Source organism: Emiliania huxleyi, assembly GCF_000372725.1.
Source record: "Emiliania huxleyi CCMP1516 unplaced genomic scaffold EMIHUscaffold_279, whole genome shotgun sequence".
Taxonomy (NCBI): domain Eukaryota; phylum Haptophyta; order Isochrysidales; family Noelaerhabdaceae; genus Emiliania; species Emiliania huxleyi.
This window is the reverse complement of record NW_005199935.1, coordinates 92,356-117,487: the sequence shown is the minus strand read 5'-3', so window position 1 is coordinate 117,487 and position 25,132 is coordinate 92,356. Positions and strand designations below refer to the sequence as shown.

At 65.6% G+C, this 25,132-nt stretch overlaps 7 protein-coding genes across 7 annotated transcripts; 3 read left to right on the top strand and 4 right to left on the bottom strand.

Annotated features, from left to right (window-relative positions):
• Positions 1-478: 478 nt before the first annotated feature.
• EMIHUDRAFT_238973 (hypothetical protein) lies at positions 479-638 on the bottom strand (the record flags this gene model as incomplete). The annotated part of the gene is made up of 1 exon (XM_005776514.1): positions 479-638. A coding segment is annotated over one exon (160 nt), but the record flags the coding sequence as incomplete, so codon positions are not given.
• Positions 639-7,790: 7,152 nt separating this feature from the next.
• On the top strand, positions 7,791-8,990 carry EMIHUDRAFT_367815 (hypothetical protein; the record flags this gene model as incomplete). Its single annotated transcript, XM_005776513.1, has 4 exons — positions 7,791-7,848; positions 8,030-8,322; positions 8,452-8,453; positions 8,590-8,990. Coding segments are annotated over 3 exons (696 nt in total), but the record flags the coding sequence as incomplete, so codon positions are not given.
• A 62-nt stretch (positions 8,991-9,052) lies between these two features.
• On the bottom strand, positions 9,053-10,273 carry EMIHUDRAFT_238969 (hypothetical protein; the record flags this gene model as incomplete). Its single annotated transcript, XM_005776512.1, has 1 exon — positions 9,053-10,273. One exon carries the CDS (start codon positions 10,271-10,273, stop codon positions 9,053-9,055), a length of 1,221 nt encoding a protein of 406 aa, XP_005776569.1.
• Positions 10,274-12,884: 2,611 nt separating this feature from the next.
• EMIHUDRAFT_238967 (hypothetical protein) lies at positions 12,885-14,249 on the bottom strand (the record flags this gene model as incomplete). Its single annotated transcript, XM_005776511.1, has 1 exon — positions 12,885-14,249. One exon carries the CDS (start codon positions 14,247-14,249, stop codon positions 12,885-12,887), a length of 1,365 nt encoding a protein of 454 aa, XP_005776568.1.
• Positions 14,250-14,865: 616 nt separating this feature from the next.
• Positions 14,866-17,348, top strand: EMIHUDRAFT_238966 (hypothetical protein; the record flags this gene model as incomplete). The annotated part of the gene is made up of 2 exons (XM_005776510.1): positions 14,866-16,942; positions 17,218-17,348. 2 exons carry the CDS (start codon positions 14,866-14,868, stop codon positions 17,346-17,348), a joined length of 2,208 nt encoding a protein of 735 aa, XP_005776567.1.
• A 9-nt stretch (positions 17,349-17,357) lies between these two features.
• On the bottom strand, positions 17,358-19,792 carry EMIHUDRAFT_443931 (hypothetical protein). Its single transcript, XM_005776509.1, has 6 exons — positions 18,923-19,792; positions 18,821-18,856; positions 18,466-18,521; positions 18,293-18,395; positions 17,901-18,024; positions 17,358-17,754 (listed from the first exon to the last, which is right to left on the bottom strand). Exons 1-6 carry the CDS (start codon positions 19,562-19,564, stop codon positions 17,411-17,413), a joined length of 1,305 nt encoding a protein of 434 aa, XP_005776566.1. The 5' UTR covers positions 19,565-19,792; the 3' UTR covers positions 17,358-17,410.
• A 1,894-nt stretch (positions 19,793-21,686) lies between these two features.
• Positions 21,687-25,043, top strand: EMIHUDRAFT_238964 (Hypothetical protein; the record flags this gene model as incomplete). Its single annotated transcript, XM_005776508.1, has 3 exons — positions 21,687-21,782; positions 21,924-22,040; positions 24,729-25,043. 3 exons carry the CDS (start codon positions 21,687-21,689, stop codon positions 25,041-25,043), a joined length of 528 nt encoding a protein of 175 aa, XP_005776565.1.
• Between the last annotated feature and the right edge of the window lie 89 nt (positions 25,044-25,132).

Below are 25,132 nucleotides of genomic sequence, written 5' to 3'. Positions count from 1 at the left end.
AGGAGAGGGATGGTGCCGCCCTCGCTGCGGCGGGTCAGCAGCGCCAGCGCGCGCAGCCCGTCGTGGTTCGACGCGTCCACGTGCCCGAACCGCAGTAGCCGGTCCGCGGGCCGTAGCCCCGCAGCGGCCGCCGGCCCGCCAGGGGCCACAGAGCCGACGCGCGCAAAGGGCGGCGGCGCGCTCGCGGCGCCGTTGGCGACGCCATCATTGGCGGCTCCGTTGCAGCCGTTGGCGACGCCGTTGGCGACGCCGTTGGCGACGCCGTTGGCGACGCCATTGGCAGCCGCCGACTGGACACTGGCGGTGCGCGGCGGCGGGCGAGCCGCGGGCGGCGGCGGCGGCGGCGCGCCGGCCGCGAGCGCGGCGTGCATCGCGTGGAGCTTGGCCTCGAGCTGCTGCATGAGCGCCTTGTGGTCCGTGTTGAGGCAGGCGAGCCGGTGCCTCAGCGTCCGCGTCGCGTGCACGTCGACATCTGCACGTGGAAAGCCGTCGCGGTCGACGAGAGCGCCGGCGACGCCGCCCATGTTGCTGGCGCGCAGCGCCTCGCTGATGCCTTCCATCTCCGCCTCCATCGCCTTGCGGCGATCGTCCAGCTCGGCGAGCTCCCGACGGAGCGTGGCAGTGGGCTGCTCGGCCATACGGCGGATAGTTCACAGCTTGTTATTGACAAGAAAATACGTCCTGGCGCTGTGCGCTGGTCTGTGAGAGGTTGAGGTGCGAGCCCTGGAGGCCCTGGGGATGGGGTGAGCCCCCCCCACCACCGCCTCCGCCTCCGCAGCTGGAGCGACCGCTGGGTCGAGGGGCCGCCCCTGAGGTTCCACACCAGGCGGTGCGGCCGCCAGTGCCGCCATCGTGTCCGCCACCCACACTGCCACTTTCCTCTTCCGCCCCCGCCGCTGGAACAGTGGCAGGGTCGTGGGGCCGCCCCAGTGGCTCCACACCAGGCGTTCTGGCCGCGAGGGCCGCCACAGTACCCGCCGCCCCTGCCACCGCCTCCACCCCCGCCGCCGGCGGGGCCGCCACCGTATGGACCCGCTCGGAATAGCCTGGGGGATCCGGAACCGCCCCGCCGGAGGCTGGAATACCCGGGAGGAGAAGCTGGGGGGGGGGAGTTGCCGCAATACGGTAACGGACCCGCCGGAGTGGCAGCGAGGCCATGCTGGAGGCGTGCTGGAGGACACTGCGGCGGCGGCGCACATCGGCCGAGCGCACCCACCGCCTGAGCCCGCGTTCCGCCGACTAGGCGCCCACAGCCCTGCCCGGCAGCGGCACGACCAGTGGTCGTGTCGGCGGCGCCTCTAGGGTACCGAGGCTCCACCCCCCCCTTGGCGCCACGTCTTTTCCTACCAACACAGCGCCGATCTCGGCGGGGCGTCAGCGCCTCTCGGTGGGGCATCATGAGCTCACGAGGCTGCCCGACGGGGCAGGCCTCGTGCTGATGGACCGAGCCGAGGTGCCCGCCCAGTCGGAGCCGGCCGACGCGCCGCGCGCGACCACCAGCCAGCTTTTCGGCGGGGTCGAGCACGGTGCGTAGATCGCGCCGGCACTCTCCGGTCCATCCGGAATTTTGTCGTTCTAGTTAGCACTGCTGCTGCAGACAGGGCCCGCGCGACCCCATGCCCTTCCCATATCTCGTGTCCTGAGGCTTGGCGCCACCCCGGTGACCGCCCACAGGTGGCTGTTTGCGGGCGCGGCGGGCGTGCCGCTCGAGCGGACCAGGCTGAAGCCACCTCAGGACCCCACCTCGAGTCGGTGGCGCCACCCGCGACCCTGCCCGCCTTCGCCGCGCCAGCCGCCGGCTCGCTGCAGCCGCAGCGCGCGGTGCCCGACCACCGGCGCGCCCGCCCGCTCGTCTTCTCGCGCCGCCTCTCGGCGCGCAAAGCCGCTCACACACCGCGTACTCAGCCATCGGCGCGACATCACTCCCGCGCAGGCACCTCGCGACGGGTCGGCGCACTCGTGCGGCTCAATGCGGACCTTTGGAGCGACTCCGCCGCGGCTCGGCGCTGCCCATGGCAGCAACAGGTGCCGCCCCACCACCCGCCTGCTGCCTCTGCCTCTCTCAGCCATGCGACCCCTCCGCCAATGCACACCTCAAATGCGACGTCAGATCCCGCTGCGACTGGCAGCATTCGCGGCGATGAGGCCTCCGCCAGCACTGATCATCACAAGTCGTCTGTTAAGCTACACGTTTTTGCCCTGTGCAGGTGAACGGACCGCTGCAGCCGCGGTGGAGCCGCGGGTCGGGCGAGGGAATGGCCTTTTGGCGCGGCGCTGCTATGTGCCTGCGCGCTCATGGCGCGTTCAGGGGTGCGCCTGCGGTGTATAGACTGCGGGGCGCCGCGATAGCGCGGCGCCGACGATTGTGTCGCTCACTGTCACACCCACGACACGGTCACAGTGTGTGTGCAGTGCGTCCACTCCGGCGACCGTGACGCCGTCGGCGCTCGCCTATACCGGCTAATGTGGAGCTTTCAGTGTGGTTGCGTGTTTTACTAGTGATGCTGCACTAGGCGGCCTGTTTTTAGCAAAAACCAGATACCACATCGCGTGTGGTCATCGAAAAACCGCATGTTCGCCCGTCTGGGACCTCTTCGTACGGCTCCAAAAACCGCTCCTTAACGACGACTACGCGGCCCGGCGGTCGATCTGCGCCTTCTCAGCGGTGGAGCGGATGTGGGCGGTACGTGCGGACCGCGTGGTGCTGCGATGGTTTGACGAGTGCGACTCCCAGCGTCGACTCTGCGACCCCACAGAGCCTCTGCTGCTCCCGGGGGGGGGGTCTGCAGACCACCCGGCCGAACTTCAGAGTGGCGGTGCTCCTCAAATACGGCTCAAACGCCCACGATGTTGTGGAGGGGACATATGCTGATGATCCCGGCCCGATTGGTTCGCTCAGAAAGCTTCTGGGCGATCGTTAAGGTTCGCTCCCCGCACACCGGCCCGGAGCCTGGGTACCCCAGACGCCCCTTGATGCTCACTGTCCGGGGTATGCGCCTGTCTCGCTGCCAGGTTTGACAGTGCGCACCTCGGTAGTGTGGTTGGGGTGCTGTGCCACCGCGGCGCAGACGTAGCTCTGCGCCGCGGCGGCCGCGGCGCGGCCAAAAAGCCGCGCCGCGGCCACCCATCTCATCCCTCCCACCCCCCTACCCCCCCCCCATTAAGAAGGCATTATGGGCGGAAAATTTTCGCGCGCTCCGCGCGCAAAACAGCTTGGCGTACCTGCCCACGCCTCTCGAAACATTTGTGCCAATAAATAAATAAATAAAACGGACACACCAAACAAGGGGTGGGAGAAGGACAGGGTCCCCACCTAGTTCTCCTGCTACTGACAAAAGGGACAGCGACAGGCTCGCAGCACGGTGGACTCCCTATTCCACTGCGCACTGGCGATCTCTCTCGACTTTGTGCCCCCGCGAAAAACGTAACGCCGGAATAATTTAGTCGGCGCGCTCCCAAAACCGCTCCTTAACGACGACTACGCGGCCCGGCGGTCGATCTGCGCCTTCTCAGCGGTGGAGGGGATGTGGGCGGTACGTGCGGACTGCGTGGTGCTGCGATGGCTTGACGAGTGCGACTCCCAGCGTCGACTTTTCGACCCCACGGAGCCTCTGCTGCTCCGGGGGGGGGGGGGGGGGGTCTTCAAACCACCCGGCCGAACTTTAAAGTCGGGGGCTCCTCAAATGCCGCTCAAACGCCCACGATGTTGTGGAGGGGACATATGCTGATGATCCTGGCCCGATTGGTTTGCTCAGAAAGCTTCTGGGCGGTCGTTAAGGTTCGCTCCCCGCACACCGGCCCGGAAGTATCGTACCCTTGAGCACTTGAGCACTGGATAGGGTCGATTCCGCATGGTACGGGACCCCTCGATCGTCTCGCCCTCCCTCACTGGTGTGTTCATTGGGGGGGGTCATAACAAACACGGTACAGGATCGAGGTGCACGCTGCCGAAGCAGTGTCGTCCCCCCTCTCCCCGTCGGCGATGGCGGTGTGACCGATCGAGCTACAAGAGGAGCTTGTTCAGCAGGATCCGGGGTAGTCAGATGCACTACCTCACTGGGCCTGAGATCACCGTACGACGCCTCCCATCACCGTCTCGGGTTTGTGTGGGGTCGAACCACTCCGGGATGGGCGTACCCTAGACCGAGGCCCGGTGTCGAGGGTGTCGAGCTGCTGTCGAGGGATAGAGGTGCCGAGGCCTGTCGAGGCCTGTCGAGGCCTGTCAAGGCTGAAACCATGCTTGTCCGTGTCGAGGGGTGTCGAGGGGTGTCGAGCGTGTCGAGCGTGTCGAGCGTGTCGAGCGGGTGTCGAGTGTTGTCAAGGGGTTTTGCGTCTAAGGTGTCAAGGTGTCCAAGGTGGCAGGATGCAGTTGCAGCCCATCAACAAAACCTGGGCAGCAGTTGCAAAGCTGTTTCATCCCTTAGTTGCAGCCTCTCAGTTGCACCCCTGTTGAGCGTAGACCACGCGCGCAGACAGGCGCAGCGCAGGCAGGCGCAGCGCAGACAGGCGCAGACAGGCCAACACGCTCAATGCGCGAGTTCATCCTCATCTCGACGCTTGGCTCTGTCTCGGCCTTTGCCAATATCGGCGGGGCGAACCCGTCGTGGTGCGTCGACCACCCGGTTCCGACCGAGGTGAACGGCCGCGCAGTGAACACCACGTACAACGGGAAGAACCTCAACACCTGCAAGCGCATTGCGGAAGAGGGCGGTTGCGAGATTGAGAATGTGCGGAAGTACTACTGCTGCAAATCGTGCGCAGCATCTGCAACGAGTCTGATAACTGTTAGGGCTGTGGGCGTGCGTGAGGGAGATGGGCATGCTCCTGGGCCTGTTTGGCTGGTACCTCTACGAGACGTGCCACTGGACCTGCCCTGACCCAAAAGCACATCCAAATGGTTTCTGGCAGGCCAGGAGTTGCTCCGACCTCAGCTGCTGCACCGAAGACTTTGCCTACAACGAATACTGCGTTAAATACTGCGAGCCTGGGGACTCCAGCTGCGGTTGCTCTTGGGGTTGCTCATTTTGGTCCTTTTGGTCCGGGTGCGACGACAAATGTGGCAAATGTGTGGAGAAAAGGCGCGACGTCAAGATCAAAAAGAGAGGCTACAAGCTCCCGAACGGGAAGTGCGATCCCGACTGCTGCGCCCACAAGCCGGGGTGGAGCTCTAAGCCGTGCTGCAAAAACTGAGCGTTCGGGTGTGGCGACTCCGCCACCCAAGAATCGCTGACCCGCTGACCCCACCCGCGCGCCGCACCCGACCCCGACCCCACGCGCGCTCCCCGCCTGACCCGTTGCGTGCGCGCGCGTCTCGCAGGTGCATCCGCGTGGCCTGGGCGCATGCGCCTCACGTCTCGCCAGAGCATAAGCCCTTGGCGTGTGGCGAGACGAGTTTTCGCCATGCAGCGAGCAGCAAGCCGCCCGCCGCAAACAGCCGGAGGCATCGCCACGGCACTGGCTGCGCCGCACACACACACACACACACTCGCCCCCCCCAGCACTCCAAGGTGCCAAGAGAAACAAACAAGGGCACAACATCACAACAGACGACAGGAGGTAATATGCGAGGCTAGAGCAGGCTTGCTCCACGTCGGGTTGTTTGTTGTAACTCTGACCGAGGTGGGCTTTCGGCTAAATCAGGTTTTTTCTTTTTCTTTCCCAGAGGCTTGTCGCACTTCGTCGAGCTGTCCGAGCTAGTGGCGAGCAGCCTCGCCCACCCCGGGTACCCCTCCGAGGGCTCGCCGGGGCTCTGCTCCAAGAGACCTCGAGAGTGCGTGCGTGTGCCTCTACTCGCTACTCGCCAGCGAGAGCATAATGGAGGCTGGGATGGCTGCGCCAACCGTCAAGCGCGCCCTCGTGCACGCGGCGTCGGTCCTGACCACTCGCGATCGCGAGCGCGTGCTCAGCGTCGACATGCGGCCGCTCGTGATCCACCTCTTGGCTGGCTTGGAGCACGCCGGCGTCGAGCGGGCGGTGGTCACGCTCGGGCACGACGCGGCACAGATCGCCGAGTGCGTCACGGCGTACCGGTTCACGCGGCTGCGGATCGACTTTGTCTATCTCACCATCGGCACCGTCGGCGGTGTCTGGCGCAACCTCGCCAACTCTGTCCTCGCCGCGCGCACCGCGTTCGAAGGGCCGGCGCCGCTGCTGATTGTGCGGGCAGACAACTTGTATGACCCGCGGCTGCTCAGGCAGATCGCGACGGCGCCGTTTAGCACCTCGCGCGGCCTCAAGGCGTTTGCGCTCGTCGACAGCACACCCGCGACGATGCAGTACGCCTCGATGGCGCGGGCGAGACACAACAAGTACTGGACGCGCGTGGCGTTTGCCGACGGCGACCGTGGGAGGGCGATTCGCTGCGGCACTCGGCTCGGCGCCTTCGACGGCGTCGTTGCGGGCGAGGTGTACGCCTCCTCGCCAGTCATCTTCGACTGGCTCGCCACGCTGTTCCGCTCCTCGCTCTCCGCCTCCCTCTCCGACGCCGCCGCCGCGCTCGCCGATCGCGGCGAGCTCGGCCGTATCCGCATCCCTCGTACCTCCACGCGCCGGATCTTGTGGTTGCCCCAGTCGCCCACACAAACAGCGCGCTGCCGTCCGGGCTGAGGGCGACGCCGAATGGGCGATTGAACTGCGCCGCCTCGCCCACGCCATCAGAGCTGCCCCCAGCGCCGCTGCTTGCGAGCGTAGTCACCGCGCCAGTCGCCTGCACACAGAGTAGTCACAGCGCTGGTTAAACATGTCGGCCACAAGCAGCGCGCTGCCGTCCGGGCTGATTGCGATGCCCCTCGGGCCGTCGAATCGCGCCCCATCGCCCACGCCGTCTGCATCACCATCTCTTCGCCGCTACCCGCTAAAGTCGTCACAGCACCCCTCGTATTGCACACACCGCTCTGTGGCACTCTACACGAGACCGTCCTCCCGCCCTGATGTTGGCGTCTTCAGCACGTACGTGCCATACATCCAGAGTGTCGAATCCAGTGTGGGTTCAGCTCCTTGGTTGGTGTGGTAGGCGAGCTCGGCGTCGTCGACTGCGGCGCCCTCGACGCGCACTGGTTCGAGTCGCGCACGCTGGCGGAGGTGTTTCGGCCCGGCGTCGGCGCCGCGCCCGGCACAAGTGGGAGCAGTTGCAGCAAGTGGGCGCACCTGCAGGCGGCGGCTCGCGAGCTGCTTCAGCGAGATGCAATCTCCGAGATTCAACCTCCGAGATGCAACCTCCGAGATGCAACCTCCGAGATGCAATCTCCGAGATGCAATCTCCCCCTGCAGGCGGCGGCTCGCGAGCTGCTCTACAGCGGCGAGTGGAGGCCGACAGCGAACATGCCGACGCCGCCGGCGCGCGGGGAGCTCGAGAAGAAGACGGCGCCGATGCTGCAGCTGGGCGGCAAGCTCGGCGAGGGCTCTTTCGGGGTGGTGGTGGAGGCGGAGCCGGGGCCGACGCTGCAGGCGGCCGAGGGGCGCGGCGCGGGTGCGGCGGGCACCTCTCGGCTGGCGGTGAAGATGTGCCGTGGCGGCGGCGAGGACGGCGGCGAGGAGGAGAGGGGAAGGCAGGAGGCGGTGCTGTGGGAGGTGCTTCCTAGACACTTCCTAGGCACTTCCTAGACACTTCCCTGAGGAGGCGGTGCTGTGGGAGGTGCACGTGCTCAAGAGGCTGGTCGGGCATCCGAATGTCGTCTCGCTGGTGGATGCGGTTGAGCTCGCCAACCAGGCTGCTTTCCTCGTGATGCGGCGGATCGAAGTGTCTAGGAGGTGTCTAGGAAGTGTCTAGGAAGTGTGTCTAGGCTGTCTTCATCGTGATGGAGCGGATCGAGGGGCCTTGCTTGCTCGAGCACTTGACCGCGCAGCCAGGCACTTCCTATACACTTCCTAGACACTTCCTAGACACTTCCTAGACACTTCCTAGACACTTCCTAGAGGCACTTCCCAGACACTTCCCCAGGGCGTCGCCCAGGCACTCTCGGCTCTCTCGTACTAGGTTTGCGAGGGTTCTGTGCACGGCGCCTCTTCACACCCCCAGCTGTGACCAGGGGGGCGCCTCGGAGAGCCGGCGGCGCGCATCTTCTTCCGCGACTTGCTCGGCGCGCTCCGGCACGCGCACGGCCGCGGCCTGCTGCACTGCGACGTCAAGCCGGCCAACGTGCGGTTGCAAGAGGGCGCCGGCGCCGACGGGAGCAGGGCTGTGCTGGTGGACTGGGGGATGGCGCGGGAGGTGGAGGCGCCGCCCGCGTCGGTGCTGCACGGGACTCCGGCGTACTCGTCGCCCGAGCAGCTGACCGGGTACAACTCGGAGCACGCCTGGGGCCGCGGGAAGCTGGGCCCACCGTGGGAGGGGGGGTCGTTGGGGGGGCCGTTGAAAGCCTCTTCCCCCCCCCCCCCCCCCCCTCCCCCCTCCCCCTCTCCCCCCGCGCGGCGCCCTCTTCTTGACTCCTCGACGCCAGCCTTCTTGCTCAGGCGTGACGCTGTACGACACACTTCCAAGACACCTGCAAGACACTTCCAAGACACCTGCAAGACACTTCCTAGACACTTCCTAGACACTTCCTAGACACTTCCTAGACACTTCCTAGACACTTCCTACTCTCTTCCTAGGCGTGACGCTGTACGAGCTGCTCGCTGGCTGTCAGCCCTTTCCGGGTGGGTCGCGAGAGGGGCTGGTGGCGGCCGTGCTGAGCCGCAACTACTCCCTCCCAGACCACCTCTCCCTCGAGGCGCGCCAGCTCATCGACGCCATGCTGCAGCTCGCGCCCAGCGACCGCGCCAGCATTGCGGAGCTCTGCCTAGACCCGTGGACGACGGCAGAGCAGCCGATGCCGCCAGAGGTGGGCGGTGGCGTCGTGGTCGGCGTCGGCGGCGTCGGCGCGGAGCGGCGGAGGAGGTTGTGCGGGGCGGTGGGCGGGTCGCGGCGGGCGGGACTCTATTTGCTGTACGGTGCCCTGGTCGGCGGGGCGCTTCTGCGGTACGCGCTGTACGGGGAGCCGGCGGGGAGGTAAGACGTATTTGTGTGTATGACAGTACGGTGAAATACAAAAGCCGCTGGCAAACTGTCGAATCGTCAGACAGACGACACACCCGCAAACCGCCGCAGTCGGGCGGCACGCATGTCATCCGGTTCCGGAGCATCGCTCGGCGACGAGCCGTCTTGAGGGACTGGCGTCGGCGCCAGGGGCACACCGAGGACTTGCGCGAGCTCTGACCGCACTGGGACGACGGTGCCTCCCGTTCGCACCACGGTCTGGGGCAGGCGGCGGAGCAGGTCCTCTGCCCGCTGAGGAGCGAGAAGTGGCGCCGCACCAGCCATGTCATCGACGCCAACCACTCTAGCGGAGCCACCTCCGCAAGGCCGTTGGCGCTCGACAGCCAACGCATGCGCCTGAGCGTGAGTCTGATGGCAAACGTCATGGATTTCAAAGAGACAGCCATCCGGGAACCGCTGGTTTAGCTCGTGGGGCATCATGCCCGACATCACCTGCGCGGCAAACATCCTCGCCTCGTCGCTCTCGAACTTTCGAAACGGGCCTCGGAACAGCATGAAGCCGTCGGCAAACACGCTGATTGGAACGTCGGGTGGCTTGGAGAAAGAGCGCACTACATTACGGTGGCCTTTTCCCCTCTCCCCATCTTTCCTACCGCGCGTGGCCTCTCGCAACGCTCCATTCAGCCGTGCCAACTGCGCGAGCATCGCCTCAGGCCGGATCGCTGATGCAGAGTCAGCAGTCTCGCTTTCGACCACAACGCCTGCGCCGCTCGCCAGCTCTTCGAGCGCTGCACGCGAAAGGGTTGTCGCTTCGAGCTCCTCCTGAGATTGCAGTAACTGGGCGCGCAGTAAAGCAATGCGGCGCAGCATGGCGTCCTGCAGCGCGGAGGCTGTCGTTGGGCCGGCTTCAGGGCAGACAGAGACAGTGGCTGGAGTGTCGCCACGTTTAATGAGCTGCGCGCCACTACTGCTCTCGATGCCAGCATTTTGTAGCGCCGTCTGCAGCGTTGTGATTGCTGCTCGCTCTCGAGAGAGGCTGGCCTGGACCGCCCGAAAGCAACCCTCGAGCTTGGTGAGCTCAGAGATCGAGGCAGTTTTGGCCGCCCTAATCACAGGCCGCTCCGCCAGCAGGCTGGTGTGCGCCAATTGCTGCTCCGCCCACTCCAAATCCTCGAAGTCCCATGCTGCTCGCTCAGAGCACGGGCTGCCGTCATGCAGCCTGCGGCCGCCTGCCGTGCCTGCACGCCCAGGGTTTGCCCGGCGGTACTCGCGGAGGAGGGCATCGGCGTCACCCGTCATGCCGTGCCGCAATTTCCGTCTGAGCAGCAGCAGTTGGAGCGGGCGGTCGTTTCGCGCCGGCGCGAACCCGCCGTTATTTTTTGAGAAGAATTTTACAACGTTCTCTCGCAGCTCTCGCACAGGGCGAATGCGTTGCTTACGAGGAGGCGTGCGGGCTTCACGTTGCTGCAGGTCGCCGCCATCAGCGGCCACGAGCGGGTGGTCGACCTGCTGCTGCAGCGCGGTGCGGAGATCGACATGCAGGACAGCAATGGCGGCACCGCGCTCATGGGCGCCGCCGGCCTAGGCCACGAGCGAGTGGTCGACCTGCTACTGCAGCGCGGCGCGGATATCGAACTGCAGAGCCGCGTGGGCTACACCGCGCTGATAATCGCGACCGGCTTTAATCAGCCCGCCGTCGTGCAACGCCTGCTGCGGGCGGGAGCAGACACGACACTGCGCGGAATTAACGGCAAGACGGCGCTGATGCTCGCGAAGGATAACGGCCACACCGAGTGCGCGCGCGCTATCGAGGAGCACGCGGGCAAGAGGAAGAAGGGGACGGGCACGAACACCGAGGGCGCGCTCGCCTCCTCAGTGACGCGGAGCTTCCTCATCGTCCTGTGCACTCTGGGCTTAGTCGGCAGCGCGTTGCTGCTTCTCCCGTCCTACCGGAGGCGCCAGCACGCGCCGGCGCGACGGCGGGGGTTAAGGCGAACCGCGCTGGAGGTGACGCAGCAGTTTGTCCGGTTAATGCTAGAAGCCGTGGCCCGGTGGCTTCGCTCCTTGTGGGCGTGGGCGATTTCTTGGCGACGCGGGGCGCGGGAGCCGGAGCGAGGCCAACGGCAGCGGCCAGGGCGACAGGGACGGCCAGAGAAGGCCAACGGCACCGGCCAATGCCACCGGCACATTGCGGAGCCTCGTCGGCGGCGGGTCGCTAGAACGGCGCGGCCATCTTGGGAGGCGGCGGCTGCGCAGCAGGCGGTGAGCGCAGAGCGAGAGGAGCAGCGTGCGAGGGCGGAGACGGCGAGGGCGGAGACGGCGAGGGGGCCGCGCGAGCAGGAGCGGCGGGCTGCGGCAGAGGTAGCGGCAGCAGCAGAGGCGGAGGCAAAGGCAGAGGCAGCGGCAGCGGCGGAGGTAGTGGCGGAGCGCGCGAGGGATGAGGGCGAGGGCGAGGGCGAGGAGGACGTCGCACCCCTCGCGGCCGTGCCTCTGTCGGAGGCCAACTTTGATACTGGCCGCCCGGCCGTGCCCGAGTCGACCCTCGGCGGCGAGTCGACATGCATAATTTGCTTCACCCGGCCAAAGTCGCACATCGCGGTGCCTTGTGGGCACCGCTGCGCTTGCGCCGACTGCTCCGCCAGGATCATGGAGCGTGACCGTCGGTGCCCGTACTGTCGCGAGGAGGTGATGATGTGGATGATTCCACGCGATGTCTGAGTGGGTACCTCGACTCTGGTGATCTGCAGGTGAGGTGAGTGACCTGCTAGTGCTACACGCCGGCTTTTCGTATTTCTTTTTACGCAGCTAGCCACCACACGACAGAACGGAACGAGTACGGGTCATTTTTTCCCGCTTCCGGCCGCTACCCGGGCACCAGTAGGGTTGCCTAACGTTAATTTGGGGCCTAACAGTTGCGCTATTGTTGGCTGAAATCCTCAACGTTGTTCAAGTGTTCTCCCCAGCCCAAGCTGTTACTGTTTGTTACTGTTGTTACTGTTGTTCAGCGGCCAGCAAGCAGAAAACGGCAAAAAACCCGGGTAAAACCCGAAAATACCTCTGGGTTTTCCCCCCGAATTTCCCGGGTATTTTCGGGTATTACCCGCACTGGACACTGGAGGTCGTCGTGGGTCACTGCCAGGCCTTCCTTATTGTTGTTCAGCCGGCCTAACGTTAGCTACTGTTGTTGGGGGGGCCCACTGTTGTTCTGTTGTTACTGTTAACACACTAGCAACACTGTTCAGCTCTTAACGTTAGGCAACCCTAGGCACCAGGGAATTCGCACCAGGGCACAAAAATCCACCTGTCACAATCCTCTCAGGACTGGCGCAACTAGTAGCTAGGTAGGTAGGTAGGAAGGTGAAGAACAGTCAGGCTCGGACTGGACACCAGCGCGTTATGGGTTGACAGTAGCTCACCGAGAAAGAAAAACACGGGGGCAGGCGGCAGGGAGGGGGCAGGCGGCAGGGAGGGGGCAGGCGGGGGCAGGTGCCGCTCTACGCGCCGTGAGCACCCTCGCCGCAGCGCCCGCCCCGGCGCCGCCGCCGAGGCTGGCGCCAGCTCTCGGGCCGGCGCCCCCTCCAGCTGTGAGGTACCGTCAGCAAGTCGAGCAGCTGCTGAGCATGGGTTACCTCGACTCGGTGGCGGTGCTGCGGGCGCTGGCGGCCTCTGGCGGAGACATCAATGGGGCCCTCGACCGCCTGATGCGCGGGTAAGGGCCCACACCCCACAGCATTGTGCACGTGGGGCCGCTGGGGCCGGGTGCGGTCTCAGCCTCTGCGGCGCTCCCTGGGACCCTGCGGAGAGAGTCTCTCGGTTTACCGTACGTTGAGTGAGTGTGTGTGTGAGTGAGTGAGAGAGAGAGAGTCTGATGATCGGTGTGGTGTGAGAAGCTGTGAAGGACCTGTCTGATTTAACCTTCGGGGTCCTGCGACACTCTCACGGCGTAGCCCTCCACAAACAGTTCCGCGATGGTGTCCGCCGTCATCCAAAACAGCCCATCCGAGGTGTCACGCAACGGCGCCCCGGGTTGGGCGAGCCCCCGCCGTCCCCACGGGTTGCGCAGCTGGAACTCGTGCGGCGGCTTGTCGGCCTCTGCCCGATCCAGATCGCTCGAGGCAGAGCGCTGGCGCGCAGAACGAGGACGGGAGGCGAGGAGGGAGTAGCAGTGGTCCTGCTGCACCCCGTCGTGGGAGACCGTGTCCGATTGCGCGTGCGCATCGAAGATGGCAGACGCCAAGCAGATCGCGTGCTCGCCCGTCTCTAGGAAGGACTGCAGAGTCGCGTCCACAGCGGCGGGCGCCTCGCCCGCGAGCCGGAACACCGACGGCGCCACGCCGGTGAGCGCCTGCAGCGCCCTGGCAGGATCACCTCCGTTCAGCCCCTCGTACCCTTGCCCACCGGCGGCAAACAGCCCAGACGCCGCGCACGCCTTCTCCACCAGGCAGGGCCAGAGAACGGCGGCAGCCTGCGCGTCGTCGTCCATGGCTGGCTTGGCATAGGCCGCAGCGCAAGCGCCGGCGCCAATGCAGCACGCCGGCAGCGTCTCTTCGACCTCAACCTTCGTCGGCGGCAGTGAAGCGTCGAACGGAGAGTGCAGCGTCACCACGTAGGCTCCGGCGCTGCCGCCTCGCTGCAGCATGCGCCGGATGACCCCCGGGTGAGCGGCGACCGAGGCCATCGCCGCGATGAGCCAGCACGATCCGACGCCCCCCTCGACGCACTCCGACGCGCTCGTTCCGCCTCCCGCCGCGAAGAGCGTGTGCTGAGGAAGAAACTCTCTCGAGCCGGGCGAGGCGTATTGGGTTCGTCGCGATGCGAGAGCGGGTGCTTTTGGCGCAGCCCGATTGTCTAGGATGATCGTTTCACTGCTTGAGAGCACGCTCACGGCACAGCCCGGACTCGGTTTGCCGGTTGCGGGGCCGACGATCGCGGCACCGAGCCGTGCGAAGAAAACCAGGCCTGGCTCTGTGCGCAGCGTCATGTAGCCGATGTAGGTGTCCTGCCGAGCCAGAAGAAGCGCGTCGGCGCGCTCACGCGACGCTCGCACACCCTTCTCACAGTGCGCGCCATTGAATGCGGCGGAGCTGATGCGCTCGATTGGAGCGACAGCGCTCGGTCGCTTCAGCTGCGGTGGCGGCGACACGATTCTTGCGCTCGGCCGCTTGAGCCCGCTGCGATGCAACAGTGCGATCAGGGCTACCAAAACCAGCGCCGCGAAAGCAGCGAGCTGGAATGCCGCGGCATGCCGCTCGGCGAGAGGAGTCGGCATGCTCATGTCTGAGTGTGCTGCGCTTGCATGCCGCCCCGTGCAGCGCTCTGGGTGGTGGTGGCGGCGAAAGAGGTTCCTCCCTTCCGCTCCCCCAAGCGCGACCGGAGTGTGGCCGCCGCCTGCATGTTTTCTTCTTTTCCTCGCATTATCGCGCGATACGGGCTCGCGGCAATGAGAAAGGAGTCAGGAGTGGACCATAAAAAGAAAGAAATGCGGACATGCTTCACCGACGGTTTGCCTGTGATAGTGCTAGCACGCGCCAGTCCGCACCTGTGTCGAGCCTGTCTGTCTGCTGTGAGAGAGAGTTGTTTCATAACATCGAAGGCTAGCTCAAAAAAAATTACCAGCGGGCAGAAAGAAAGAAAGAAAGAAAACAGACAACCCAAGGGAGGGATGGGAGGACGGCACGCCGCCACCACACAGGGATTTTAAGGAGAGGTGTGTGCCAGCGGGCATTCGCCGGGAAATTCGGAGACAATTTTCTTTCTTTCATTCATATCCGCATCGCGATTTCGTTCCTACCGGAAGCGCCGCGCCCGCCGCTTTACGACCGTACCCGTTGCCGAGTAGCCTCTAGCCTCTCGCCCCCGCTGTTCGCCTTCGCGGGTGCTCGCTAGAGATGATGGCCGCGCCGATTCTGGCGACCGTCTTGCTCGCCTTCGCCGCCGAGGTCACCGCAGTCACCGCGGGCGGCGTCGATGTCACCGCCGCAACCCAGTACGGCTCGGTCGTTGGTAAATACTCGCGGTACGATGGCGTCAACCGGTTCTTTGGCATTCCTGTCGCCGCGACCACCGGTGCAGCGAACCGCTTCAAAGAGCCGCAGCCACCGGCTACCTGGGCTCTCCCTATGACGACAATCGAGAGCAAGCAGTGCCTTCACGTCGGCGACTCCGGAGTAGTAGGCAGTGAAGACTGCCTCGCCGTCGACATCATCGCGCCATCAAACCCCCTCGACCTGACCGGGTCGCCCACCGTCGCCGCGCCTGGGTCATACCCGGTCCAGGTCGTGCTCGGAGGATCCTTGGACCCATCTCTCCTCAAGGACGACACGTACGCCGGACCTGGCGAGAAGCCGGTTGTCACCGTCAGGGTCACCCACCGAGTCGGCGTCCTAGGTGGCCTGTCGCATCCCGCGCTCCGCAATGGGATTGACGGAAACTCGTACAGTGGGAACTGGATGCTACACGACGTCCTCAATGCCCTGCGCTGGGTCCAGGCCAACATCGCAAGTTTTGGAGGCGACCCCAATAAGGTTGCGGTCCACGGGCAGGGCACGGGCGCCACGCTCGCGGGCCTGTTGTTGGCGTCACCTCTGTCCTACAGCGGCACCTACGCCGTGAGCGGACCCCTCTTCTCCTCCATTATTATGCAATCCCCGGTTAGTTTGGGCGGTCCAAGTGCCTTCTTCTCGCAGGCGGTCCGCGACGCCGCTGGCGCAGAGACGGTTCGGATCGCAGGCTGCGCCGAAGATTACGGATCGCTAGAAGCGTCTACGGGGACGCTCACGTCCATCGCCGAATGCCTGCGCTTTTCCACCACTGCGGCACTCCTCCAGACGTCCCCATATCTGGTGGATGTGGTTACATTCGACAGCAATTTTGGAGACGGCACTGCATTTCTGCTATACAGCCATGACTTGGCAGTCAACCCTGTGGTCGATGGCTACGCTCTCCCCTTGCCACCGCTCGATCTCATCGAGGCGGAGAATGGTGCTAACGTCAACGTCATCATTGGGCAGACTATCGACGACTACGCACCCTTTTTGGACGATGAGCCGCCAGACCTGGCTGGCGCAGCGGGTGTGGCAGCGTATCGCATCTTGTACGGTCCCCTTGCCGCATATGAGTTGAACCACACTGCAACCATCGGTGATCTGCAGGCGGCCAGCCTTGCGCTCCCGATCGGAACCATCGAGAGCTACTACAGCTCCATCGCAGATCCATACCAGCAGATGGTCGCGGCGAGCACTGATGGCTACTATTCGGTCAATCTGAATAATGTCATTGACAAGCTGGTGGACCAGGATGCCCGCACGGCAGGCACCGTCTTCCGCTACTTGTTCGCGGACCCCATACAGGATGAGGCCTGGCCGGCGCCACTTGAGCCGTCGCCCTCTCCTGCCGATCCTCTCCCCTCGCCCGAACCTTCTCCGTCACCGTCTGCGCAACCCTCAATCGCACGCTGGGGAGTCCCAAACATGGCCGATCTCACGTTCACTTGGTCCTTGTACTCGGCGGGCAAGAATGTGATGACGGACATCATTCCAATGACGGCCGGCAGCGTCACCTACACTGCCGAGCAAAATGAGATGGGCGCCAGCATGAAGACATACTGGACCAACTTTTTCTATGACGGAGTGCCGGGCACGAATGGGATCACTGCGTGGGCACCTAGCACGCGCACCGAAAGGCACACCATCGTCTTCCAATCGACCGTCCTAGGCGGTGCTGCCCTCGACCCCTGCGCCATGTTCACGTCTTGCATGGCCGAGCCCACTGCCGACTTCCGCCGGTCGCAGCATTCGTTTTGGACGTCGGGGCTTATCAGCCAGCCCGCCCTCCCAACCTGCTCGCCGGTGATAGTCGGCCTCAGCCACATCAGTCCATGGCAGTTTACCTCGAATTGCGGCGTCGATCTTCCCCTTAACTCGCCCCGGCCCAGTCGAACCCCAACTCTGGAGTCGGGCCTCGAGGCCGGTGCGGTCGTCGGCATCGCCATCGGGTCTCTCGTCGTCGGCGTCGTCGTCGGCATCGGCGGCGCACTCGCCCTGACGAAGGCCAATCCGAGCGGCACCAAGAGCGGGCAGGTGCGTGTCAGCTCGGCCTAAGGAAGTGCGCCCTTGGACCCCCCCCCCATCCCCACAAAATCGACGAGCCGCTTTTTCTCGCCAGGCATCGCGCCCCGGGCTCGCGGCATGGCTAATTGTTCTCTTCGAAAATTTCTTTTTCGAGCTAGCCTTCGATGTTAAAAGGAAACAAGACATATGAAGGTAGCTACGACGTTTCGCCTGGCGGTGGCGCGTGGATCGTGCTCCACAGGCTGCCACAGCCTTTAGACATTACGCTTTACGGAGTGCACGCTCGGAAGAACACGCTTTGCTGAAAAGGCGCTGCAGCTCACAAACAATCTATCTGTAAAACACTGTGGCACCGAGTGTACCCTCCCTACACCACCAGGAGCCGCAAGATGACCGGCGTCGCGCCGTCGAGGAAGCGCTGCCACGCCTCGGCCTGCCCCGCCTCGGCGGGCGCGCTCTCGGCCGAGCTCTGCAACGAGAGGACCGTCGCGATGGCCGACCAGCGGCTCGGAGGCGCCGGCGGCTCGGGCGGCTCTGCGGGCGGCGCGGGCTGCGTGCTGCCCGCCGCCTGCTGTCCGGGCAGGCAGCGGGTGAGGCAGGAGAGGAGGGCGGCCGCGTCGGGGGGCGAGAGGCCCATCGCGCGGAGGGTGTCGGCGATGTCGGCGAGCCACCCAAAGAGGTCCCGCAGCTCGCGGGGCGAGGAGAGGATGCCTAATTAATTCATTGATTGATTTAATTACTAATTAAACGGGTCCCGCGGCTCGCGGGGCGAGGAGAGGATGCCTAATTAATTAATTAATTTAATTTAGTTATTAATTAAACAGGTCCCGCAGGCTCGTGGGGCGAGGAGAGGATGCCGCACGTCTCGACGACAGCGCGCAGCAGCGGCCGCATGCGCGAGCTCACTGCGGCGACCGTTGAGCGCAGGGCGACCGCCGGTCGGTCGGGGCCGAGAGCGGTGGGCAGCGCGGCCAGCACCGCCTAAGGTGGGTGGGGGGGGTGGGGGGGTGGGTGGGGGGGGAGGCACCGCTGCCCACGCAAGTGCGCCTCGCATCTCGGCAGATCTCGGCAGATCTCGGCAGATCTCGGCAGATCTCCCGGCAGATCTCGGCTGATCTCGACCGACGGGTAGCACACCGCATCGGGGCGAATCTCGGCGCATCTCGGCGCATCTCGGCGCATCTCGGCGCATCTCGGCGCATCTCGGCGCATCTCGGCGCATCTCGGCGCATCTCGCGGCCAGCTCCGCCTGCTGCATCAGCGGCCACCCGAGCACCGCCGACGCGCGCTGGTCGGACAGCGAGTTTCGGACGGCGCGCAAGCCCTTGGTGACGGACCCGTCGAGCTCGAGCCTACGCGGTCACACTGAGTCATCGTAGCAAACCAACTAGTGATGGAGTGCGGCTCCGCCCGAGCTCGAGCCCGGAGGCGGCACTCGTCCAGTGCAGCAGCAGCGAGGCCGAGAAGGCCTCCCAGTCCTGCGCGCTGAGGACGCCGACGTGAGGGCGGGAGGACGGCACTGTGCAGCGTACTCAGAGCACCGCGTGAGGACGAGGGAGGCCAATGCAGCTGAATGCGGCGGAATGCGGTCGAGCGCGGGTTGGGAGGCAAGAGTCCCGCTTCGGCGTCTAGGCACGAGATATGGGGAGATATGGGGAGATATGGGGAGATACTCCGCATCTAGGCCTCGAGATCTGGGGGAGAGACGGGGAGATGTGGGGAGATACTCCGCCTCTGGCAATATAAGAGTCCGTCTTCGGAGTCTAGGCTGCCAGGCCGGCACGCTCACAGACTGCAGCCGCCGCTTGCTCGCCTGTTTTATGTCCTTGGGTTTGGGCGCCGGGTCGGTAGGGTATACTGCAGCGCGGGCTCTGCTCGCGTCGAACTGGTGTGTCGAGAGGAAGAGGAGGCGCACGTAGCGCGAGGAGAGAGAGCGCGAGAGGAGAAACGCGCCGCCGACCCTCCGCACCAGCTCCGGCTCCGCCCCCACTCTGGTCGACCCCTCCCATGCGACGACTCCTCCTCCGCCGTCTTCGCCGTCTTCGCCGCCGCCGCCGCCGCCTCCGCCGCCGCCGCCGCCTCCGCCGCCGCCACCGCCACTGCTGCATCCGCCGCCGCCGCCGCCGCCACCGCTGCCTCCGCCGCCGCCGCCGCCGCCGCCGCCCCCGCAGGAAGGCGGCTCCCAGTCGCCTGGGGGTGGGGTAGAGGCGTTCCAGTCGTAGTCGTAGAGGCGCTGCAGGTTGTCGAACTGGCGGCGGCACGAGTGCGGCGACACGTTGAGACGGTCCGCCTGCGCCTCGAGCTGGCGGCGCAGCTTGGAGGTGGGCTTCCTGCCCACCAGCTCACGCAGCACACGCTCGTCGAACGTGAAGTACGCGTCGACCAGCGCGCGCCGCTCCATCGGCATCAGCTGCCAGCGCCGCTGCGTCGCGAGCGTGGCGGGCTCGTCGAGGCAGGGCTTGAGCATCGCAAAGAGGCGGTACTGCTCCGCCGTCTCGGAGAGGACAAGGCCGGCGAGCATCTCGCGCGCCTCGCCAGGCCGCAGGGAGAGCGCGGCGGCCGCGGCGAACCCAGCCTTGCCCGCCGCGCCCTCGTCGCGCTCCGGCTCGTGGTACGAGGAGAGAAGCTCGCGAGCCGCCTCGGCGACGGACCAGCCCTCGAGCCAGAGGGAGAAGGCCGCGAGGTCGAGCGAAAGCGGCGTGCTGATGCACACGTCGAGCGTCAACTCGAGCTCGGGCTTGTTCTCGGGCTTCGCCGCCATGTCAAAAAGAGAAAAAATCGTGAGGGCTTTTAAAATCCCTGTGTGGTGGCGGCGTGCCGTCCTCCCATCCCTCCCTTGGGTTGTCCGTTTTCTTTCTTTCTTTCTTTTTCGGAAGAGCTACGCAGTACCTGACATCACCAAAGAGAGATGGCGCAGCCCGATGGCGTCGTCAGAGAGGATGGAGCGGCCACAGAGGTGGCGCGGCATTTGGTCCCATGAGCAGGGAGAGAGCGCAGCGAGAGCGCCGCGCATGAGGAGCAAACGCCAAACGCGCTCGCGAAAGTAGGCGGCGAAAGCGGCCACCAGCTGAAGTGCAAGTTTGGTATTCTTTCACAGCAGCGGAGGCTGAGTGCAGACCGCATGCGGTGTGTGTGCGTTTGGGCACACCGCCGATCATCCGGCCCGCTGGGTGCGCTTCTCAGCTCCCCGGCCCTGGATGTGAGGTTGATGACTGCACTCCAAGTGCTCCAAGTGCCGTAGTACCCACGAGAGGAAGGGACTCGCTCGTCCAGCACCTGGACGGGTCCACACGGAGTGTCGCGGACAGGTCTGCGCGCTCGCATGCAACAACCGCAAACGTCCGTGATATGAGATTAGTAGGACGTAGGTCGTAGCGAGATGCGTTGAATGTTTGCACCTCCTTTACCATCTCCTCCGCTTGTTCTGCGAGCTCCCGCCTCCCCACAAACCGGAGCAGCTTCCTCCCCGACGCGCTCCTGATTCCAACGAGCATCTCTGGTCCGTTGAGGTCGTCGGCCTGTGGTGCCTCCGCCCGCGTATATGCCAGCAGGGCGTCGAGCGTCTCGAGCCGGCTGTGCGACGCCGCGAAGCCGCGCACGACTTGCCATCCCACCCCGTCCTCCACCCTGAAGGTAGGATCTGTTGCACTCCTCGATGGCGCCGTGTCCATGGCAGTCGGGAGGGCCTCTGCGGGCTGCGGGGGGCTCGCTGGCGGTGAGACGGTCGCTGTCGGAAAGTCCACCAGCACAGGCAAGTCGGCCGTAGAGGCGGCCCCTGTCGGAGAGCCCACCAGCGCCGGCGAGCCGACCGTCCCGTACTTGTTCAAACCGGGTTGCCCAGCGCCCTCCGCCGGATTGACAGCGGTGCCCCTCGTTCCTCTCCGGTGTAGGTGCACTAGTCGCGCCGCACCTGCTTTGACGAGCCAACTCAGCAGGAACAGCAGCACCGCCGCCCCCGCCCATTTCCATCCAGCCGAAGAAGGCGGTCGCGGTTCCTCTCCGCCGGTCCTTTCGGCCGACACGCCTCGTATCAGGCCTAGCCAGCATACGGCCCTGCCCGCCGCCAGACCGGTCGTTGTCCCGCCTGTGGCTGCCATCAGCATGGGCGCCCAGCCCCACCACGGTACTGCGTTTGTCCACCGTGAGGTCCACAGGAGGGGCGACAGTGTAAGGGGCGGAGATGGTGGCGGTGGTGGGGGCGGTTGTGGAGACGGCAGCGGAGACGAGCGCGGCGGAGGCAGCGGCGGCGGTGGAGAGGGAGGCGGGAGCGAGGGTGGAGGGCTTGGTGGCGGGAGCGAGGGCGACGGCGGTGACGGTGGCAGTGGGGAAGGAGGCGGGGGCAGGGGTGAGGGGCTTGGCAACGGTGGCGAAGGAGGAGGCGGAGATGGCGGTGGCGGTGAGGGCGGCGGCGGCGAGGGCGGTGACTGCGGGGTCGGCGGCGGCGAGGGAGAGGGCGGAGATGGCAGTTGCGAGGGTTGCCCCCGCCCCTTGGCCTTGCCGCAAGGCCCTTGGCCCTTGGCCTTTGTTTGGTATTGCTAAAAATCTCTCTCTTCACCGTCTGCCACGCCACAGCGGTGTGGAGGACGACTGACATGCATCTGTAGGCCGTGCCAATTCTTGGTTGTCCATGTGACCTCGTCCAGATGCTGAGCATGCGAAAGTTTGTTGCTCAGCTGGTTCGCCGCCTCCGGGTGCTGCGGACCTCCTTTCCGAAGCCTCCGAAGCTCTCGAAATCGAAGGTTCTCTCGTGAGAAAATTCTGAGAAAATTCTCTCGTGAGAGAGGTCAGCTGGCGTCTGCGCCTCCTTCAACGAGTTTGTGTGTGAGCACTTTTGCGAGGAGTACTCCTCTTCTGGCTCGGCCGTCGACGGCGCCCCGCAGGCGAATCTCACAGGGTTCATGACGCGATACGGCAAGCAGGAGGCGCTGACCAAGGAGGAGCCCGTCTTTGTCGGCGAGCCCGGGCTCGACACGGCCGACCTTCCCCTGGAGCTGCTCGTGCGCATTGTCTCGATGCATTGTCTCGCGCACAGCCCCGTCGACATCGCTCGTACCGTGGCCGTCTCCCGTCTCTTTCACGAACCGGTCGCAGAGGGCCTCCGCTTGCGCGCGCAGGAGCGCGGCTACGAACTGCCTGCGGCGGCGGCGGGACTGGGCGGGCTTTGTTTTGCCGCAATGCAGCTCGAGGCACGCTTACCACAGCATCGTGGGGGGATGCTGGCGGCATCTGCTTACCACAGCATCTTCATCGACGCCGAGGGGCGGCTCTCAACGTGCGGCAAGTCAGTGCCCTACGCCACCGACGGCACTCTCTGCGATAGCCTCCTCGGACACGGCGCGGGCGTGACGCAGCTGAGCACGCCGACCCTGCTTTCGTCGACGCTTGGCGGCGAGCGCGCAGTGAGCGTGTCGGCGAAGTCCTCCCACAGCCTCGCTCTTACCGCCAGCGGCTGCGTCTGGAGCTGGGGCCATGGAGCCTATGGCCGGTTGGGCCACGGCGACGAGATAGAGCAGCTGCTGCCCAAGAAGATCGAGGCCTTTGCTGGCCAGCGCGTCATCGCCGTGTCGGCGGGAGCCAGGCACAGCCTCGCCATCACCGACGACGGCGTCGCGTGGAGCTGGGGCGCTGGCAATTCGGGCGCTCTGGGCGGCGGCGACCGGCATGGCCGGCTGGTGCCAGAGAAGATTGAGGCCTTGGCTGACGAGCGCGCCATCGCTGTGTCGGCCGGATGCTTACACAGCCTCGTCATCACCGACGACGGCGAGAAGTCACCGCTGGACCGACGATGGCGGCCCAGAGGCGATGTCTGGAGCTTTGGCAGCGGTCTGGATGGCAACTTGGGCCATGGCGACAAGAAACCGCTGCTAGAGCCTCGCAAGATCGAGGCTTTGCAGGGCCAGGGCGTCGTCGCTGTGTCGGCGGGAATCCTCCACAGCCTCGCCATCACCGCCGACGGCTCGGTTTGGAGCTGGGGCACCAACGACGACGGCAAACTGGGACACGACGATCGGGAGCGCCGGCTTCGGCCAGAGAGGATCCGCAAAGATTTGTTCGACGGTCAGGAAGTCGTCGCCGTATCGGCCGGGGCTGACCACACCCTCGCCATTACCGCCGATGGCGTTGCGTGGAGCTGCGGAAGCGGACAGCAGGACTGGGATGCCGGCACTGAGGATGGCTGCAACTGCTTGGGCCACGGCGACTTTACAACCCACCAAAAGCCCAAGAAGATCGAGACCCTGGCTGGGCGGCGCATCGTCGCCGTGTCGGCTGGACAAGACCATAGCCTCGCCCTAGCCGCCGACGGCGCCCTTTGGAGCTGGGGCATGGAAATCGAATGCGACGAGTCGCTGCAAACGGGAGCGTATGGCAGGCTAGGACTGGGAGAGGTGGAGGAGAACCAGCTGCTGCCAAAGCAGATCGAGGGCTTCGCTTGCGGTCGAATCGTCTCGATTGTGCCACGTGCCATGAGCTTCGCCACCATCAAGCCGACCCTGCTCCCCAACCTCGAAAACGGCAACCTGGCCTCGCTGCACTCAGTCCTCGCCGGCTGGACGCGGGGAGCGGCGCTCACGGCCCAGCTCGACAGGCGACTCGAGACCGGGAGGCACACGGGGACGCTGCTGACCTACGCTGCTCGTCATGGGCAGGCTGACGCCGTGCGGCTGCTGCTGGAGAGCCGCGCGAGCGTGGGGTCGACGACCGGCACCGGCAACACCGCTCTGCACATCGCGTGCGATGCGGAGGACCTCGAGATCGTGGCGCTGCTGAGCGACGCTGGCGTGGCGATCAATCAAGCCAGGGACGACGGCCGGACGCCGCTGCATATTGCTTGCGAGAAGAGCCACCTCGAGAGCGCCCGGCTGCTGTGCGACGCTCGTGCCGACGTCAACCTCGCCACCGACTTCGGGGACGCGCCGCTGCACGTTACGTGCGAGCCGGACATCATCCGGCTGCTCGTCGGCGCGGGCGCTTCGATCAACCAAGCCAGGGACGGCGGCTGGACGCCGCTGCATATTGCTTGCGAGATGGGCCACCTCGAGAGCGCCCGGGTGCTGTGCGCCGCTCGTGCCGACGTCACCGTCGCCGCCGACAGCGGCGACACGCCGCTGCACATTGCATGCGAGTTTGGCCATCCCGAGATCGCGCGGCTGCTTGTTGCTGCTGGTGCGGCGATCGACGACCAAACTACGGACGAAGGCTTCACGCCGCTGCACTACGCGTGCTACCAGGATCAGCCCGCCGTCATGCTCTTCCTCCTGCAGGCGGGTGCTGACGCGTCTATGCGCGACTCGGACGGGCGCACGGCGCTGCAGCTTGCCAAGGAGAAAGGCCACACCGAGTGCGAGCGCACCCTAGAGGCGGCGGCGAGGGAGGCGGAGGCGGCGCGGCATGCCGCTGAGCTTCTGGCGGAGGAGGAGGCGGAGAAGCGCGCCAAGGAGAAGAAGAAGGCCAAGAAGAAGAAGAAGAAGGGCAAGGGCGGCGGGGCAGGCGCGGCGGGTCCGTCGCAGGAGCCCGAGGAGGCGGAGGAGGAGGAGGCGCCGACAGCGGCGGAAGACGAGGCGGTTGTGGCGGAGGAGCAGCTGGCGGCGGCGCTCGAGGAGAGCGCGAGGCTGGAGCAGGAGAGGCGGGCGGCGGCGAAGGACGAGGCGATTGTGGCGGAGGAGCAGCTAGCGGCGGCGCTCGAGGAGAGCGCGAGGCTGGAGGACGAGAGGCGGGTGGCGGAGGAGCCAGGGTCCTCCTCGTCAGCCGCGGCGGCGCCGGCTACGAGGGAGGAGGAGCCGCCGGACGACTTCATTTGCCCGATCACGACCGAGGTGATGATCGACCCGGTGATGGCGGCCGACGGGCATGCGTACGAGCGGACGGCGATCGAGCGCTGGCTCGCGACCAAGTCGACCAGCCCGATGACGGGCGAAGCGCTTGAGCACACCTTCCTTTCCCCGAGCCACATGGTGCGCCGACAGATTCGAGAGTGGCAGCAGGCGCATCCGGGAGGGTAGGGAGGGGGCGAGGGGAGCCGGGTCGGCGTGTTGGTGTCTGAGCTCTGCTCTAGCTAGTGAGCTTTCGCACGATTCACAGCACACACAGT